The following is a 17,725-nucleotide window of genomic DNA, read 5'->3' on the forward strand; positions in this document are numbered from 1 at the left end:
GAATGAAGCTTCCTCATATATTCAGGATTTTGGGAACAAAAACAGTTGTTGAGGGGGTGAATTAAAATAATAAATATTGAAATTTTTAGTTGTTTGATTATTTTAATGCTTATTTGTCTTATTTGAAGTCATTTTGAGCCCCACTTGAACAAACCATCTTGGCAAAGTTGGAATGAGCTTGAGTTAGTTAACCCTGTTCCAAAACAGCTTAACCAGCTTCTGTGAACTGGTTTTCCAAGCAGAGTTGTCTCTTTCTCTCTCTTAGTCTCATAAAGCTGTCATTGTACCTTTTGTTTGTGTGTGTGTGTTTGTGTCTGTGTGATCTGTGCTACTCCTGTGTGTCTGCAGCACACACCTGTCCCTTTGCCAAAGGAGTATGACGAGGACTCTCTAATCCCCAGTAGTCCAGCCACAGAGACCTCAGACAACGTTAGCCCAGTGGCCAGCCCCATCCACACTGGGTCAGTGCACCTATTTCACATTCAGCTTAAACAACCCTTGCTGATGGCTTCTCACCGCTTTTATCTCCGTATTTATCTGTTGGTCATAAATGCTTATTTTTATACCTGTCTTCACTGTCATCAAGTGTCTAGGAAGTAGGTTCTTTTGAAGATGTTTTAGCTTTATACTGGGCTTCCGGCTGTTTTGAAAAGTCATTGTACCGGGTTTGCTGACTGGCTGGTTGTTTGACAGGTTTCTGGTCAGCTTCATGGTGGATGCGAGAGGCGGCTCCATGCGTGGCAGCAGACATAATGGTCTGCGTGTGATCATCCCGCCACGTACCTGCGCCGCCCCCACACGCATCACCTGCCGTCTGGTCAAACCGCAGAAACTCACCACCCCACCTCCTCTCGTGGAGGGAGAGGGACTCGCATCTCGTATTATCTCTCTAGGGCCTTCTAGTATGCAGTTTCTGGGGTAAGGGTCCGTGTGTGTGTGCATATGCTTTAACGATTCTGGTTCTACTATTTTGGTTCCTTAATGATTCAGTTAATACTTGTCACTGCAAAAAACATGTTCTTAGTTTCGTTCTTACTTAGTATTTTTGTCTTGTTTACCAGTACATATATCTAAACACTCAAGATACATTAACCTGAGAAGCAAGTTTATCAAAATAAAGTGGGTTTATGCTAAAACAAAAACAAAAAAACTGTCAGTGGGGTAAGAAAAACAAACCTGATTTCCCTTTGAATTAAGTTTATTTTTCTGACCCCACTGGCAGATTTTTTTTTGTTTTGTTTTAAGTGTAAACTCACTTAATTTTGATACTTTTTTTTTCAGAAAACAAGACTTCTTAAGCAAATCTGAATTTGTATATTGACATGTCTTGATTTAAGAATGTTTCAACATTTGTACTGAAAACCAGACAAAAATACTGAGTAAAATTTGTTTTTGTAGTGCTTATAGTAGAACTAAATAAATACAGAATAAAAGAATATTTGCAAATATATATATTATTGTATTCACTCAGAATCTAGTTGTCAAATAAAGATCTTTTAAGATTTCTGACAAAAGAACAATAATAATAAATCACATTAAAATAATAAAACAATATAATGTAATATAATATAATAATTGACCTATTTTACTGTCTACTATTCTACTATATTTTTATATTACTTTATTTTTATTTTATTATTTTTTTATATATAGTTAGGTATTTATGAAATGTATATTCTTCTTGGATATTCTTCTTCTTTTCTTTCTATTGTGCTGCTGTGCCAAGTGGACTTTCTTCTATCCATCAATAAAGGAACAATACAATACAATAACTAATGCTTTTTGCACCTTCCCATCATCTCCTTCAGGCCAGTGATAGTGGAGATCCCTCATTTTGCGTCCTTGAGCCGAGGTGATCGGGAACTAGTGGTTCTCCGAAGTGAGAATGGCTCTGTATGGAAAGAGCATCGGAACCGCTATGGCGATGACGTTCTTGAGACCATCCTTAATGGAATGGATGAAGGTAGTCTTAAGTTTCAGTGAGAGGAATTCCCATAAGCCTTTTATAGTTTTATTTTCTCTTTCCGTTATGTAGCAGGTACAAGCAGACAAATTACATATTACTACACTGCACCAACAATTTCTGTAGGACTGACCTTATGACCTTGTAATCTCTTGGTGCTTTCGTCAGATCTGGAAAGTCAGGAGGAGCTGGAGAAGAAAAGAATCCGCCGCATCATCTCCACAGACTTCCCTCTCTACTTCGCTGTGGTGTCACGTATCCAGCAGGAGAGCGATCTTATAGGTCCAGAGGGAGGTCAGCTGACAAGTAAGCTGGTGCCCCAGGTTCAGGCCATTTTCCCTGACACGGCGGTCACTAAGAGGGTCCGACTTGGCCTACAGGTGAGATTTCAGGAGATTTCATGATGTAGAGAATTACAGTGAAGCAATATCAGCATACAATAATTCATTTATGATTCATACAGAATACATGATTACATCCCTATAAGCCCATTCAAACTGAACTTGCACTTAATCAGCACTCATAAGGTGATTATGAGTGATACTTAAAAAAAAAAAAGTTACGTTTGTTTATAAAGTTGATAATTATGTATTGCAAGAGAAAAATGTTTATCTAAAATTCTGTAAGCATTGTCATAAAAAAACATAAAATAAAATATTTTTTTTTATTATAATAATTATCGTTTATAATTATATATTAATAAAAATATTGTTTCAAGGATGCTGCATAAATTCAGCAGAGAATGACTGAAAATGAATTCAGAATTAAATGATTTATTAATCTTTTTTGACTTTTTTCCCCCCTCTTCTCTCTACCCAGGCCCAGCCAATCCCTGATGAGCTGCTGACTCGGCAATTAGGAAACCAGGCCACATTCAGTCCCATTGTGACAGTGGAGCCTCGTCGACGCAAATTCCACCGACCAATCGGGCTGCGTATCCCTTTGCCTCCATCCTGGAGGGAGAGTCCACGTGATGCTGGCGAGGGAGACACTACCAGCCTCCGCCTCCTCTGCAGTGTTATTGGTACGGTCCGGTCCTGATCTATTTCAAAGAAAACATTGTCTGAAAATTGATATTTATGTTTTGGGGACAGGCAGATTGTCTTGAACGCCAGTCTTTTTCAGCCTCAGCCAGATTTGATGTAGCTGCCCTGCTGCCAAGCTGCTTGGAAAAGGCTGAAACAGACTGGTGTCCTGCCTGGAGAGGGACACTGGGATAAAGATAGACTCAGCAAGTTCATTCCAGATGGTGCTAGTTGAAAAAAAAAAAAAAGGGTTTTATAAAAAGCTGTAAACCTTCTGCAGGTGGCACTGCTCCTGCTCAGTGGGAAGACATCACTGGCACTACCAAGCTCATGTATTCCCACAACTGTGCCAACTTCACCACCAATGTATCCGCAAGGTGAGACACAAAAGCACGCAAGAATAGAGCACCCAGGGTCAAATTTACTAAACAACTGCATTACTTTGTGCATTGCATGTATTTCAGCACAGAAATATGCAGATTATTTACTAACTATGTGCAATATGTTTTAACCAGTCACCATGTGTGCTGAAATAGCACTAGATAAATATTATAGTACATAGATTGCACTGTATTCACAAATCTCAGCAGTTTTGTTTTGTTTTTGTTTGGTTTGGGTTTTTTGTTTTTTTTTTTTTTACCATTGGCTTTGTTTGGTTTTTACTATGTTTAAAAATAGTCAGTACATTTTATTTTTGTTTAATTGTGTTTATTTATTGTTTCATTTTTGTTTTCATTTCATTTTGTTGTCTGTATCTAATCATATTTTTGTTTTGTTTGGTTTTTTTTACCATTGGTTTAGTTTTTTTTTCACCATGTTTAAAAATAGGCAGTAAATATTATTTTTGTTTTATTGTATTGTTTTTTGTTTCATTTATTTATTTATAGTTTCATTTTTGTTTTGTTTCGTTCTGTTGTTTGTATCCATTTTCTAATAAAAAAAGGCTTCATTACAACGCAGACAATGTGTGCAGGAAACAACGCCATCACTGTTGCAATTCATTCTTGCTGAATTCACCTCTCAGGTTCATGGTAGCCACCACTGCAACCCATAGACCTGTCACACATTTATATTTATACGCATTTACAAGTAAACATCGTCTCTTGTGACCCTATTTTCTGATCTCTATGGTATGTGTGTCTGTCCTCTGTTTCACTGCAGGTTCTGGCTGGCGGACTGTCCACGAACGGCGGAGGCCGTGACCTTCGCCAACCTGCTGTACCGTGAGCTGATGTCAGTTCCGTATATGGCCAAATTTGTGGTATTTGCTAAGATGAACGATGCCAGAGAGGGCCGTCTGCGCTGTTACTGCATGACCGATGACAAAATTGACAAAACCCTTGAGCTGCATGAGAACTTCTCCGAAGTGGCCCGCAGCAGAGATATAGAGGTTAGCAAACATAAAATCATATCCATGCAGCCATGTACACGTGCGTGTGTGTGTGTGTGTGTGTGTGTGTGTGTGTGTGTGTACAAAAATAAAACTAACTCACTGCAGTCTGATTCACTGCTCTCCTTGTGTTTCTCCTTCCTTCACCACCCACAGGTGATGGAGGGGATGCCGCTGCACTTAGAATGTTCCGGAAACCTGGTGCCTGTCAGGAAAGCCACCCAGCAGCCACGTAGCTTCAGTTTCCAAGCCTTCAGAGACAACCGGCTACCTGTCTCTGTAAAGGTCGGTTTATCGGTCTTTCTCTTATTTATTTCTGTCCGTCTGTGAGTGTGCCTTAGTAAATATAGGCTAAGAAGTTCATGCCAGTTTCCTCTGTCAATAATTTGCTTTTTTCAGTCAACCTACACATATTTGTCTGTCATTAAACGCGTGTCATTTTTGTGTGTGAGTGTGTGTGTTAGCATTGTTAACCACTTTGTCTGATCATCTTTAGTTTTAGTTTTATGTACTCCCTAATGTCTTCGGTAGGGCTGCACATGTATTCAATAAAATCATCATAAAATCAAAATTGTACTATGGCTTAGTGTGACCCCAGAGCGTCAGTAAGCGGTTCAGGATGTGGCTTGGTTTGCATTTTGCTCTGCAATTCCTTTATATCATCCAATGTAAACGCAAAGTGCTTCAGGTTCACTATATTTTTACATTAATGTAATTTCAAACATTTTTCCACTACAATTTATTATGAAAATCTAATAATGTGACACTGGGTCACAGGAGAGCCGATAACAGTAAAAAAAATGATAACAGAAATATTGCAGAAAATGGTTTTATACTATTATACAATAAATTATATTATTGTAATATGCTAGATAATATTAATAACTGTTATTATTAATAATAGAAAAAGATGAAGAAGAATAGTTTATGTATAATTTATTATGTCAAGGTAATATGAAAATCTAATAATGTAGAAAAATTACAAAAAATGTTTTTATAATATGTTGTAATAAATTACATTATTTTATTTTCTAGACAGTATTAATAAATCATATTCTAATATTAAATTCTTCTTTTTATTATTATTATTATTATTAACAGTAATAATAATAATGTTCAGGTAGTGTGGTTAATAGATCATATTAATAATTAATATATTACTACTGCAAATAATAATCATGTTTAAGTGGTGTTGTTTTAAAAAAACAAAAAGATGTGTGAGTGTAAAGTGGTCAAAAAGAGATAAAGAAACTGTGTGATACTTTCAGGTCCACTTCAAGTGTGCATGCAAAAGGAACTTTTTTATTTTTATTTTTAATTTTTTAAACTCGGTTTACTTTTAAGTCACTTCTTTTAAAGAGAACTTAAGTGTAAAAACCCTTAAACAGTACTGGTAGTAGAGCGGGGAAAAACATGACTTGATTTTGAAACAACAGACATTGCCTTATGGTTTTTGCGAGCTGGTGTTTCAATGTGATTTTATGCTTTTTTGTTGTTCTTTAAATCAGCAACATGAGTTATTAAATCTTTATCAATTGCAGCTGGAATCACAATTGCAATATTTGCCAATATTTTTGGTCCAAATGGTGCAGTCCTAGTCCTCAGTGTCTCCGATTTCCCCCAGTGCTGTCTTTCTCTCTCTCCCTCCATTTGTTTGTCTGTCATTGTGGCTTCCACTCGCACCTCTTTCTGTGATCGGTCAGCCTCAGACGAGCTGCTCTGTGTTGTATTTTTGGCTCTGTGGTGTAGCGGTTCACCTCGTAACTGTTGTATTAGTCTCGTGAGCATGCCCTTAACTCTTTCACCTTCTAGCCTGCCTGCCAGTCTATCTGCCTGCCTGTCTGTATGTCTGTCTCACTGTCTCTCTCTCTCTCTCTCACGGTCACTCTCTTACTGTCTGATCTCACAGACGGCCAGGTAAAAGTGAAGGTAAATCTCTCTGTCTCTCGCCTGCCTATGGACTGCCTCCATCCCCTTCCCCACCTCCCGCCAACCTGTATGAGTCACAGCCGGGCAGCTGCTCTTTCTAACACTCTTTAATCTTTCTCTTTCTCTACCTCTCTTTCTCTTCTTTCACTCCCTTTATTCATCTTCCCCCTCTCTTTCATTCACATTCAACCCTTTGCCTCGTTTTCACCCCTCTGTTCTCCTCTCTCCATCTGTTCCTCCCTCCCTCTCCATTTCCTCTGGCTCACCAGGTGAGAGACGCCAATAAGGAAGCCACCGGGTTCCTGTCCTTCCTGCGCAAGTCGACTAAGTACGAGGACACGCAGCACGTGCTGTGCAACCTCAACATCACCATGCCTCCCTGCGTCAAGGTGCCGTCGCTGTTCATTTCCTCTGTGATCAGTAACACCTGCTCTTGTTCTCATGAACAAAACTAGTTTGCACGTCTGTGTTTTTGTCACTCAGCCTCAGTAAGAATTTCAAAGCAAATTCCCTATTGATTTTTGGGCTGAATCCAACTTGGGAGACCTCTGAGAATTCCAATCCCACGTGTATTTTTCAAAACGTGTCAATTCGCTTGACTAACATTAATCTTATTGTGCCTCCTGGTGCACAATCATTAGGAAATGTGGACCTTTTGTCAACTTTCTTAGTAAATAGCTGTTGTTGGTTAAAGGACTACCTGGAATTACATTCAACATGAAAACTAAAATGAAATATTGTAATAAAAATTAATAAATAAATAAATCAAATGTAATAATTATTTAAAAATAATGAATAGTCACTGAAAGAAGTCTGAGTTTGTTTCTTAAGATGACTCAAGTGTGAACACTGTTAAATATTCTCACTTAAATATTAATACAGTAGAGCCTGGGCAAGACTTAATTTGGTAACAAAAGGCATTGCTTTACTGGTTTTTGAGAGCTGAGAGCTGATGTTTCAATGTGATGTTATGCTTTTTTGCTGTTTATGTCAGCATTATAAGATTTTAAATATTTTTCATATCGCAGTTGGAATCACAGTCACATTATTTTTGTGTGAAAACAACATTCAAATATTGTAATTTAAATGTATAAATTAAAATTGAAAAATATATAATGAAATATATTGTTTATAAATAAATATATGTTATTTGGGGATATGTGTATTTTGTTTAAAAATACATAAATTAAAAATGTTTGGAAACCTAATTCTGTAAAAAAAAAATATATATATATATATATATATATATATATATATATATATTTGAACTTTTATACACAAATGACGCTCAAAAAAGGTTTTATTTTTTTATTTTTTTTTTACTGATCTCCAGCTCATAATGGAGTTTATGTCACTTGACTGTACAAGTTGTCAAGAGTGGACCGTTTAACTCTAGGATTCAATTAATCTGCATAATTAAAGAAATTATAATTCTTCTTCAGGGCACATGGCATTCAGGATGTAGAGATAGCTCAAGATATTTCTTAAAGGTTATGGTTCAGGCTACAGAAGTAATCGTCATTCTAAATTGTACTTAAATGGATTAAAATGAAATGAGAAGTTATTTTTGAGACTGTATAATATATTAAATATATCTCATAAACATACCCATTTTAGAAAAAGGACAAATGCAAATAAAAAGGATGCAGTTGGTGTTTCAGATGTAATATTGTCTCCAGATTCTCTTTCTGGGTATTATAACACCTTCAAGCTATTTTTAGACATGAGCACTTTGCCTTGATGTGAATTTACATGCTCTGATAAATACTGTATGAAAGACAAAACTGCAGCACTGTATTTACTCAGTATTTTTGTCTTAGGTGGTGGGTAGTGATGAGCGGCGAAGAACGTTGACCCCTCTCGCCCTGAGGGAGAGGTACAGCGCCCTGAACGAGCCTGGCCTGGGTAAGACATAGCGGCACCATGACATGTCCCCTCAGGTGTGGAGGAGGGGGGCTTCTGAATGCTGTGCCCATATCCTTGCTTCTATTCCTGCCCACTCTCTCATGCATGGCTGTGATTGGGCATTGGATGCTGAGAACTGCTCTCTTTTATGAGGGTGATGCTGGGATTGCGCTCAGAGGGGCCACTACTTACACAAACAATTCTGAGAAACGGGCGGCCCTTATATTTACTGAGCGAATGAGCAGTAATGTAGCGCATGGTGCTGGTTTGATTCCAGCATAAATACTCTTAGCATGGCAAGCTCCAGCTTTGAGAATGAGCTTTAAAGGGAAAGGACTGCTAAAAACTGCCTGTTTAGAGATGTCGAAGGTGGGGGAGTGATTATAGAAAGGGTCCAGGAGGTCCAAATCAGCTTTGCCATCCAAAACACGAAGCACCTTCATTGTTCTCGAAGCAGATGAAGCCAACTAATGTATGTAGAGTGCAGATTTTGACCAGGTCTTGGTAAGTGATGACCAATGTTATCATTTCAGTCACCAGTTGTAACTAATCTTGGCATCTGGGCATTTTTACAAGGTGTTTTACCATATAGTGGCTGTAATATGTCCATTACATTAATTTCATATACAGTTCTCAATGAAAACTATAGATTTCTAGAAGAGGCTGTTTTCATTATATTATTCAGATCTTTATTGACAAGATCTTTACTGAACATGTTCATTATTCATATAACTCCATGTATACACTACTGTTCAAAAGTTTAGAGCTGGTAAGATTTTTACTTTTTAATACTTTTATTCTGCAAGGATGCATTCAGTTGATCAAACATGACAGTGAAGACATTTATGATTTTACAAAAGATTTCAGTTTCGAATAAATACTCTTCTTTTGAACTTCTATTCATCAAAGTATACACAAAAATGTTAAGCAGCATGAACTATTTTCAACATTATTAATAATAATATAAAATGTTTCTTGAGGAGCAAATTAGCATATTAAAATCATTTCTGAAGGATCATGTGATACTGAAGACTGGAGTAATGATGCTGAAAATTCATCTTTTCCATCACAGAAATAAATTACATTTTAAAAGATATAAAAATAGAAAATTGCAGTAATTTTTCACAGTATTACAGTTTTTACTGTATTTTTGACGTATGCATTGGTGCGCATTAAAAATCTTACCAATCCTAAACTTTTAAATTGTAGTGCATAAATTCAGTTCTTTATATATGACAGATAAGATCATATATCAACTAACCCCAAATATAGTCATATTGTTATTGTGATCTATAGTCTATATCAGTGATTTTCAATCCTGTTCCTCGAGACCCACTGCTCTGCACATTTTACATGTCTCTCTTATCTGACACACTCATTAGAGTTCATGGAGCTCTTTCCTAATGAGCTGATGATCTGAATCAGGTGTGTAAATTAGGGAGACATGCAAAATGTGCAGAGCTGTGGGTCCCCAGGAACAAGTTTGAAAACCACTGGTCTATATTGTATTACGTCTCTCGGGTTTTTCAGTGAAAGCCACAGTGAAATATATATTATCCACTAGATAGCTGGGTATGTTATTAAAGTGGTTCATCATTGGACTGTCAGTGGAAACAGTGATATATTTTGTCTTTGATTCAGCCACTGTGAATGCCATGGAGAGAACCGAGCTAAAGATCACAGTAATAGCAGAACAGCTGGGACTGAGCTGGACCGGTAAGAGCTTTACTTCTTGTATCTCTTTTCATTACCTCTAAGTTTTTCCCTTAACTCACGTTTTATAAGTGCTTTTGTCTGTTTTCGTTTATAGAGCTGGCGAGGGAGCTGCAGTTCAGTGTGGATGACATTAACCGGATCAGAGTGGAGAATCCCAACTCTCTCCTGGACCAGAGTTCAGCTCTGCTCAACCTGTGGGTCAGCCGAGAGGGCAAGAAGGCCAAGAGTGAGGATCCATAATTAACGCTCTACATCTTTGTGTCTTTATACATCAGGATTATTATCATAAACCAAGATGAAACCTGTTGATTTAAAAACCCTGAACTGGAATAAAATACTAAATGAAAGCTGAACATTAGACTAAAACAAAACTAAACTAAAAAAAGTGGATAAAAGGTAAAATTAACAGTATTTATTCATCACTGTTAATGTTTGTCAATAAAAACACAACTGTTCATTTTAATTCATGTTGGTTCGTTTTAATAATGTATTAGTAAATGTTGAAATGAACATTTAATAAGCAATAAATGCTTTTAAAGTATTTTTCATTGTTAGTATTAATGTAGTTAACTAATGTTAACAAATAGAACCTTATTGTAAAGTGCTACCATTGCAGCTATGAAAACTACTTCTGAAACTAACTAAACTTAAACTGTAATATTAATTTGAAAATGTAAGTAAAATCACAAAACTAGAACATACACATATTGTATTTACAATAACTAATTGTACTCTTTGTAACTGTTTCCTTGTATTTGTATACTGCTCCATCATCACATCTTCAGTGGAGAACCTTTATGGAGCTTTGAGGAACATTGACCGGTCAGATATCGTGAAGTCTCTGGAGGCTCAGGCTCTGCAGGTGCTTCCCGAGGCCGTGGAGGAAGGAGCCTGCAGACTGGCTGATCGTGACTCCACACTGCTTTCCCCTAGTGTCATCAACGGTAAGAACAGCCTGCAGCTTGCACTGATCTTCTGATCCTTTGGACTTCTATCAGTGAACTGACATTAGATACCAAGTAAACCAAGGCTTAGATGTTTGAAGCTGCATGGGTTGGCCACTAATTGCATACTATCTCTAGTCTCCCAAAATCCTGAGCATGAAATTTAGGTTGAAAGAACGTCTGAGACAGGATTTAATGAGAATTTTTTTCTCTGTTTTTCTAATTTTTTTCAATGATGACTCGGGCATGCCATGGCATTGCCACCATTTTCCATTCATTACTAAACAAACCTCTCAGTAGCGACTGTCATGTGGTGGCATTACTTGACATATAGGAGATTTCAAGTCTCCTTGAATGCAAAAGGTAGTCCCAGAGTATCATAAATGGTATTATAGCAAATGCAAATACAAATGTGTATGGTAATATAGCCGCATATACATATTATAAATATTTATAAATAATTATGGTTATATATATTAGGAGTGGGCGATATGACCAAAATCTTATATCACGATATAGTTATTTTTGCTTTAGATAAGGTCTTTATGATATCAACATTTTTGGTACCATAGAAATTTCATCATTCTGTAAAAAACTAGTACTAGCCTAAATAAAATAAAAAACTCAAGCGCATTGAAGACAAGTAAACATTCAGCGATGAATAAGAAGCTAATTACAAACAATAAGACAAAAGTCTACAGTAGAACAAAAAAATAATAATAATAATTGTACATATATTCTGTAAAGTAATCAAATGTATAAAAACACTGCATATTCTTCACTGTGTAAATTAATTATATATTTCTTCTTATTAAAGTTACAAAAGTGATTAAGTCAAGAGCGGTGAGAAATTTTCCTGTTTGATTAACATGAATGACAGACAGCAGGAATATTAGACTGCTGTCACTTTAAGAGCTGCCCGGATCCAATATACTGTTACACATTTTATTTCTCAGCCGTTTGCTTTCACTTAAGACATAAATTACAGTGTTTTTGAAGTTGCTTGCAAAGACGGGCATTTTGACACATGCAAGTGTGTGTATTTGACCGTTCATGGCCGATAAAGCAGCAAAAATAATACTATTATAATAAAAATAAAACAATTCGAATGTGCTTTGGGGTACCGAAGTGTATTTTTTCAAATATGCCAGTGAGGGACAGATAGGAGTATGAAGGCTCGTATGGATGAGTACTTCAAGAGAAGACAACAGGCCTCCATACTTGTGTCTGCGCCTCTCCGTCTCTTTTCCTCCTTCTCTCTTTCTCTAAACATGTCATCTGCAGCCCAGCCGCCCTACTCTTCCTCCTCACAGCTCTCCTCTTCGACCTCCGACCTCATAATGACCTCCTCTGGGCCTCCTCTTTTCCTGTCATTCTTTGTTTTGTTTTGTTTTCTAATTCCCATTTTGTGTGGGAGCTGTGCTGTGTCTGTATGCATGCGCATGCTGCTTGACGTGCTCTATTTTGTTGTTTCTGGAAAAAAATGTACTTGTCAGGCCTAAAAAGAGGCCTTTGTTTATGTTGCTCTATAACAAATGTGTGTATGCATGGCATGCTTTCAACGTATGGGTTTCTTCCTGTGTATATTTTCACTAATTGTTTTCCTGAGTGGTGGTGGTGAATTCCTGAATTTCAGTAACTCTTCTTCTCATCTTTGGTGAATATATTAACATTGTTGTTTTAGGCCCTGCTGTTCTGTTTACATAATGCTCTGGAAAATGGATCTGTGACCGTATTGTGTTGCAGAAGCATTTTTGGAACGTTATGCGTCAACTGATTTATTGCTGTTGGTGTGTTTTTGTGTCACGCATTTATTGTGTGACACCATTTTCAACCGCAGAGCGCTGTGTTGTTGCTGATATCATGGACTGTATTCACAAACATGAAAATTGTGTAACTATTAGCGCCCCCCTGAGGCTTAAACCGGAAACCATCACAAAGAACGTTTCGCAATTTTTATAACCTTTATTTTTCGAGGCTAATCACTTTCTCCTGGCTGAAAGAGACCAAAATGGCTGCATAAAACAATTCAGATACAACATTCGCATAAAATTATCACATGATATAACATGTGAATGCAGTCCTGATCTGTATGTGTGTGTGTGGGAAGAAATATCTAACCTTCCTGTCAGGCCATATAAGATAATCAGATCACTCAGATGTTGTGTGTGATATCAAGATGTTTCAGAGCCATAACTTCGCGTTGTGTGTGTTGTGCAGTAATGTGATGTGTGTGTGTTTTGACTGTTTGAGTGTGTTTACATCTGTTTGCATGCGTACCTGTGTGGGTGGGTGTCTGTTTTTGTGTGAGTGAGTTTTTAGATTTATGTCTTCATATGTGGCTTTTGTACATAACGATGAACAACGTTTTTACACATTTGCCTCATGTTGTGTTGCTTATTTGTTTTGGAGTGACAGTAGATTTGTGTCTCACTGTGTGCGTCTGACTCACATGTGTGTATTCTCATTACTGGGGGCACAGTGAAGGTCTCCACTAATTCATCGCTGTAAATCATCCTCATTCTCCTCTGCAATATTTCTTCATTTCTTCTTATCATTATCATTCCAATACAACAATAATACATCATCCATCCAACCATGGAACCATCCATGCATCCATCCATCCACCTACATATACAGCTACAACATATGGTGCCAGTTGTTTGATAAATTAGTGAAATTAATAATAGTATAATGCTACAACAAAACTATTGACAGGCTTTTTTCTCAACTTTTAGTTGTTGTTTTGTGTCATTAGGTGAGTCTGTCTAAATTAGTTAAACTTACTAAATGTGAATAGTAACATTTTGGTTATGTATTGCATTATATCATGCTTACATTGCAAAGCTAAAAATAATACTTATTGAAGTACAGAGTCATATGCTTTAAATAAACTTTAGCTTCTTAGCAAAGCTTTGGTTGCTTTAAGCATCTTAAGTATTCTCTTTTTGTTGATGCATATTTTCATTGTTTCACAAAAATTCATCTGAAAGCAAACAATAATTGGTGGACACCCTGCAGTACAGCTGTGGACTCCCAGATTCCAGCAATATAATACAAAAATGATAAAATAGCCATGATCGATGCTTATATTTCACTTTATTTTTTATAATTTTTTAAAATGTGTATTATAATATGAATTTGTGTTGTGCCGTAAGAATGAAGTAAAAGCTATTGTGTGTTCTTATTAATCATGCATACTGTTGCACACATTTCATGCAAATACAAGTCAGTTATATATATTGCAATTCCATGCAATTCCATTTGAACAATCCCAGGAATGTGTATCCTACATTATGATCACACAAGAGAAGAGCCATTGTTGCATACTCATTAAGTTGGATGTACTGCATCATGTACACAACTTTCATACATATGAGGAAGAAAGAGCTGACTTGAGCCAATTTTGAACCTGAGCATAGTGTGTATGTGTGTGGGGGAAGGTATGGTAAAGGAATATTCTGGGTTTTCAACGTATCGAACGTAATAATAATTGAAACTTGTCCCTCATTGTCCCCTCACATGTGTAAATGAACACGTTTCAGTATACTTATAATGGAAGCTTCGCAGGAAATTTTTTAAATGTTTTGTTTTACTGTTACTTACTGTTACTTTCCTTTATTGTCCACGAGTGGAAATTTGTCTTAGGCTTCACAACACATTATAACAAGACCAATATACTAAAAGCACTTAACACAGCAACTCTTTAAAAAATGTAGCTAATAAATAAAACATTTACGTCATCATGAAATGAAAATTCAGTTGATTTGTAAATGCATGTTAGTTATCTAACTGTGAATAATTCATTCAAGTATATGCTTTATTTGACCGTGTGAGGTTAAATCAAAATGTTTTCTTGACTTCAAAATTACTTCTTACTGTCTGCCAGACTTCTCCAATCCCCGCCTCTCCATGATTTACTGCAAGCTCGCAGTCAGATCTGTCTCCATCCTATCAACAACCAATGGAAAGACTACTTCAGTTACATTGCGACTTTAAATGATGTTTTATTATTGTTTCTGTGGGTAGTTGACTAAATTAATATATAATTACTATTGTAAAACAGGGAATTATTGCAAAATGTAGCTTTTGGCACTTTAAACCCCCGAATTACTCACTTTTTTTTTTCTTTGCATATGGTTAAAAAGAATACTTGAGCAGTGGTATAATGTTAGCAAACATTCCAACCATATTTGTGCTATTTTTAATGCTATTTAAACGCCACTCCAGATTTGGGCAGTGTTTAGATAGCATTAAATACGGCTCTTTAAACAATAGATTCCTTAAAGCAAACAGCTGAAAAATGTGCCAGTATTGTTTTCAATTGAAATTACAACTTCGCTTTCTACTAATCAGTAGCTCTCCAGTTTGTATATTGGGGTCTTTAGTCTTGCATTTCTCATTTGCTCTGTTCCAACAATCAGTTTTCAAGCATGATACATTGAGTCCCATGATCGTAAATTCTGCTTAAAATTTATTCATACCGCCTCCATGCATTAAAGCATCACAGTACATGCAAATTGTTTCAAATACCCTCAGGTTGATAAAAACCCAGAATATTCCTTTTAAAGTTATTTTGAAAGTGGATTGCTTGTTGTGAGTGAACCCAGTCTCTCTCTGCAGAATGAACTTTCTGTGGCCCTGTTATTATGCTAATGCTTTGCGTTAAAGCACCTCTGTTCACTTATATATCGACAGACTTTGGCTGCACCCAGAGCACTGTGTTCTGCATGACCTTTCTGAGAGGGTCAAGAATCCCCACGTACCCCTCACTGTGTCTGTGTGGTGTTAGCGTTGCCTTTCTTGTCTGGCCATCCCTCAGGTTACGGGCTGGTGCAGGAGGAGCTGCTCTCCCCCGCTTCTATGCAGTACAGCCTGCCCTCTCCGCTGGGCATCGAGCCCTACTGGCAGGAGGTGTCGAGTCTGGAGTGCGCGCCCATCGCCACCACTGAGGAGGACACTATGATGGAGATGTCAGATGTGCAGGTGTGGCCGGCGGGTGTCAGTCCATCCCTGGTGACTGTGGAAGATTCGTCTCTGGATGGTAGTAGCCGTGCGGACGACTCGGAGGCTAACACATTGAGCCTGCCCTGCAGCAGTTTGGGGAGGCCCAGCAGTGGAGCCAGCGGGGCAAGCGGCTCCATCATGGAGCTGGAGGAAGAGGAGGAGGAAGAGGAGATTGAGGAAGATGACATACAGCACGAGCCGGTGTCGGCAAGTGCAGAAAAGGCGTGGGCCAGTGGCGCCGTCCCAAAGGCCAACTATAACGGGCAGGCTGGAGGTCAGAGGTCGGAGGGCAAAAGGACAGAGGTGGCAGCGGCGGCGGCGGGCGGCAGTTTGACAGGTGTAGCTAAAGGAGGAGGAAAGGGTGGAAAAGGGGCAAGTTCAGAGGAAAAGTTTTCTGTTCTTACAGGGCAACAGCTCTACGCTCAGTTGTGCGAGAGAACCGGACTGACCCGAGCCCTTGAACACAACGGGGACAGGTACAGATTGCATTCCCACGTTATAGTTGCGGTGTGGACTTCGGTATTTTTCCAGAATTTTTCCAGAACCATTATTAAAACTTTGAACGGTCCTTTAGACAGACAACTTTACACCGTCTTTGTCCGTCACCCCTTTGCAGGCTCAGCGGCGGTGCCTTCCAGCCTTACTCGCAGGAGAAAGACTCCCTCCACAGCTGGTCCCAACCCAAAGCGAGGCAGACCATGGAGGCCATGATGTCATCGTCCCCGGACCACAATCAGTCACGTGTAGCACAGGAGGCCCTACTTACACCGGTATGTGATACAGGCCATTCGGAGGTCCTGCGGGGGCGTCTGCTGGGCACTCAGCCCTTTGATAAAGGGCTGGGCTTCTCCCATCAGGAGGGGGAATTACGGGCATGGGACCAGGACAGACGGAAGGCACAGGTGTGTCCCCTGGGCCTGTCCAGTCTGAGCAAAGAACATGATTTTGGGCACAGTCTTGACTTCAATTAATTGTTAATGATAATTAATCCAACTATTATTCCCTGCTTGCAGAAGGATGATCCAATAGATCTCGCCAGCGATCATCTACATGAAGAGCAGTTCACTGATGAGCACGGGAATGTTGTGAGCAAGGTAGGTCATCTAGTTTCTTTTAGGTATATAGAAGTTTCAAACCAATATATTTATCTGGCTCACCATTTTGAGATTATCATCAGTTATGATGGGTAATATAGTTTCTGTTTTCTAATATTTCAAAGATATTATGGTCCCACTTTATATTAGGTGGCCTTAACTACTATGTACTTACATTTAAATTAATCATTTGGTACAATGCACTTATTGTGTACATACATGTTCTTACATTGTACTTATATTGTTAATAATACCTTTCTGTAATTACATCTGTAATTAATTTCTGTAATTACATTTATAATTATACCCATTCCTTATACCTAAACCCACCCTTAAACCTACCCATACCACTTAACCTGTCCCTAACCTTACCCGTGTCCCACCTTAATAGCAGCAAAAGTGTTTTGCAATACAATATGAATACGATAAGTACATTGTACTTATTTTTTGATGTAAGTACATAGTAGTTAAGGCCACCTAATATAAAGTGTGACCGATATTATTTTAAAGGGATAGTTCACCCAAAAATGAAAATTCTGTCATTAATTTCTCACCCTCATGTCGTTCCAAACCCATAAGACCTCCGTTCATCTTCACAACACAAATTAAGATATTTTTGATGTATTCCGAGAGCTCTCTGACCCTCCAGCAAGGATTCTTACACAATCAAGGCTCAGAAACGTAGCAAGGAGATCGTTAAAATAATCCATGTGACATCAGGGGTTCAACCGTAATTTTACGAAGCTACGACA

The 17,725-nt window shown here is 38.0% G+C and overlaps 1 protein-coding gene across 9 annotated transcripts in view; it reads left to right on the plus strand.

Moving 5' to 3' along the window:
- ank1b (ankyrin 1, erythrocytic b) overlaps positions 1-17,725 on the plus strand; it is a 77,619-nt gene that overhangs the window by 55,978 nt on the left and 3,916 nt on the right. For 7 of the 9 annotated variants that reach the window (XM_058758246.1, XM_058758244.1, XM_058758247.1 and 4 more), the window contains 16 exons: positions 349-461; positions 694-918; positions 1,809-1,963; positions 2,132-2,343; positions 2,783-2,987; positions 3,269-3,365; positions 4,150-4,378; positions 4,535-4,663; positions 6,577-6,696; positions 8,128-8,212; positions 9,854-9,928; positions 10,023-10,154; positions 10,714-10,872; positions 15,695-16,355; positions 16,496-16,781; positions 16,893-16,973. In XM_058758246.1, coding sequence (XP_058614229.1) covers positions 349-461; positions 694-918; positions 1,809-1,963; positions 2,132-2,343; positions 2,783-2,987; positions 3,269-3,365; positions 4,150-4,378; positions 4,535-4,663; positions 6,577-6,696; positions 8,128-8,212; positions 9,854-9,928; positions 10,023-10,154; positions 10,714-10,872; positions 15,695-16,355; positions 16,496-16,781; positions 16,893-16,973 — 2,964 coding nt within the window. The remainder of the gene's footprint in view (positions 1-348; positions 462-693; positions 919-1,808; positions 1,964-2,131; positions 2,344-2,782; positions 2,988-3,268; positions 3,366-4,149; positions 4,379-4,534; positions 4,664-6,576; positions 6,697-8,127; positions 8,213-9,853; positions 9,929-10,022; positions 10,155-10,713; positions 10,873-15,694; positions 16,356-16,495; positions 16,782-16,892; positions 16,974-17,725) is intronic. The other 2 variants (XM_058758249.1, XM_058758251.1) reach the window with 2 other exon arrangements.

This window comes from Onychostoma macrolepis, chromosome 21 (assembly GCF_012432095.1).
Source record: "Onychostoma macrolepis isolate SWU-2019 chromosome 21, ASM1243209v1, whole genome shotgun sequence".
Lineage (NCBI taxonomy): Eukaryota > Metazoa > Chordata > Actinopteri > Cypriniformes > Cyprinidae > Onychostoma > Onychostoma macrolepis.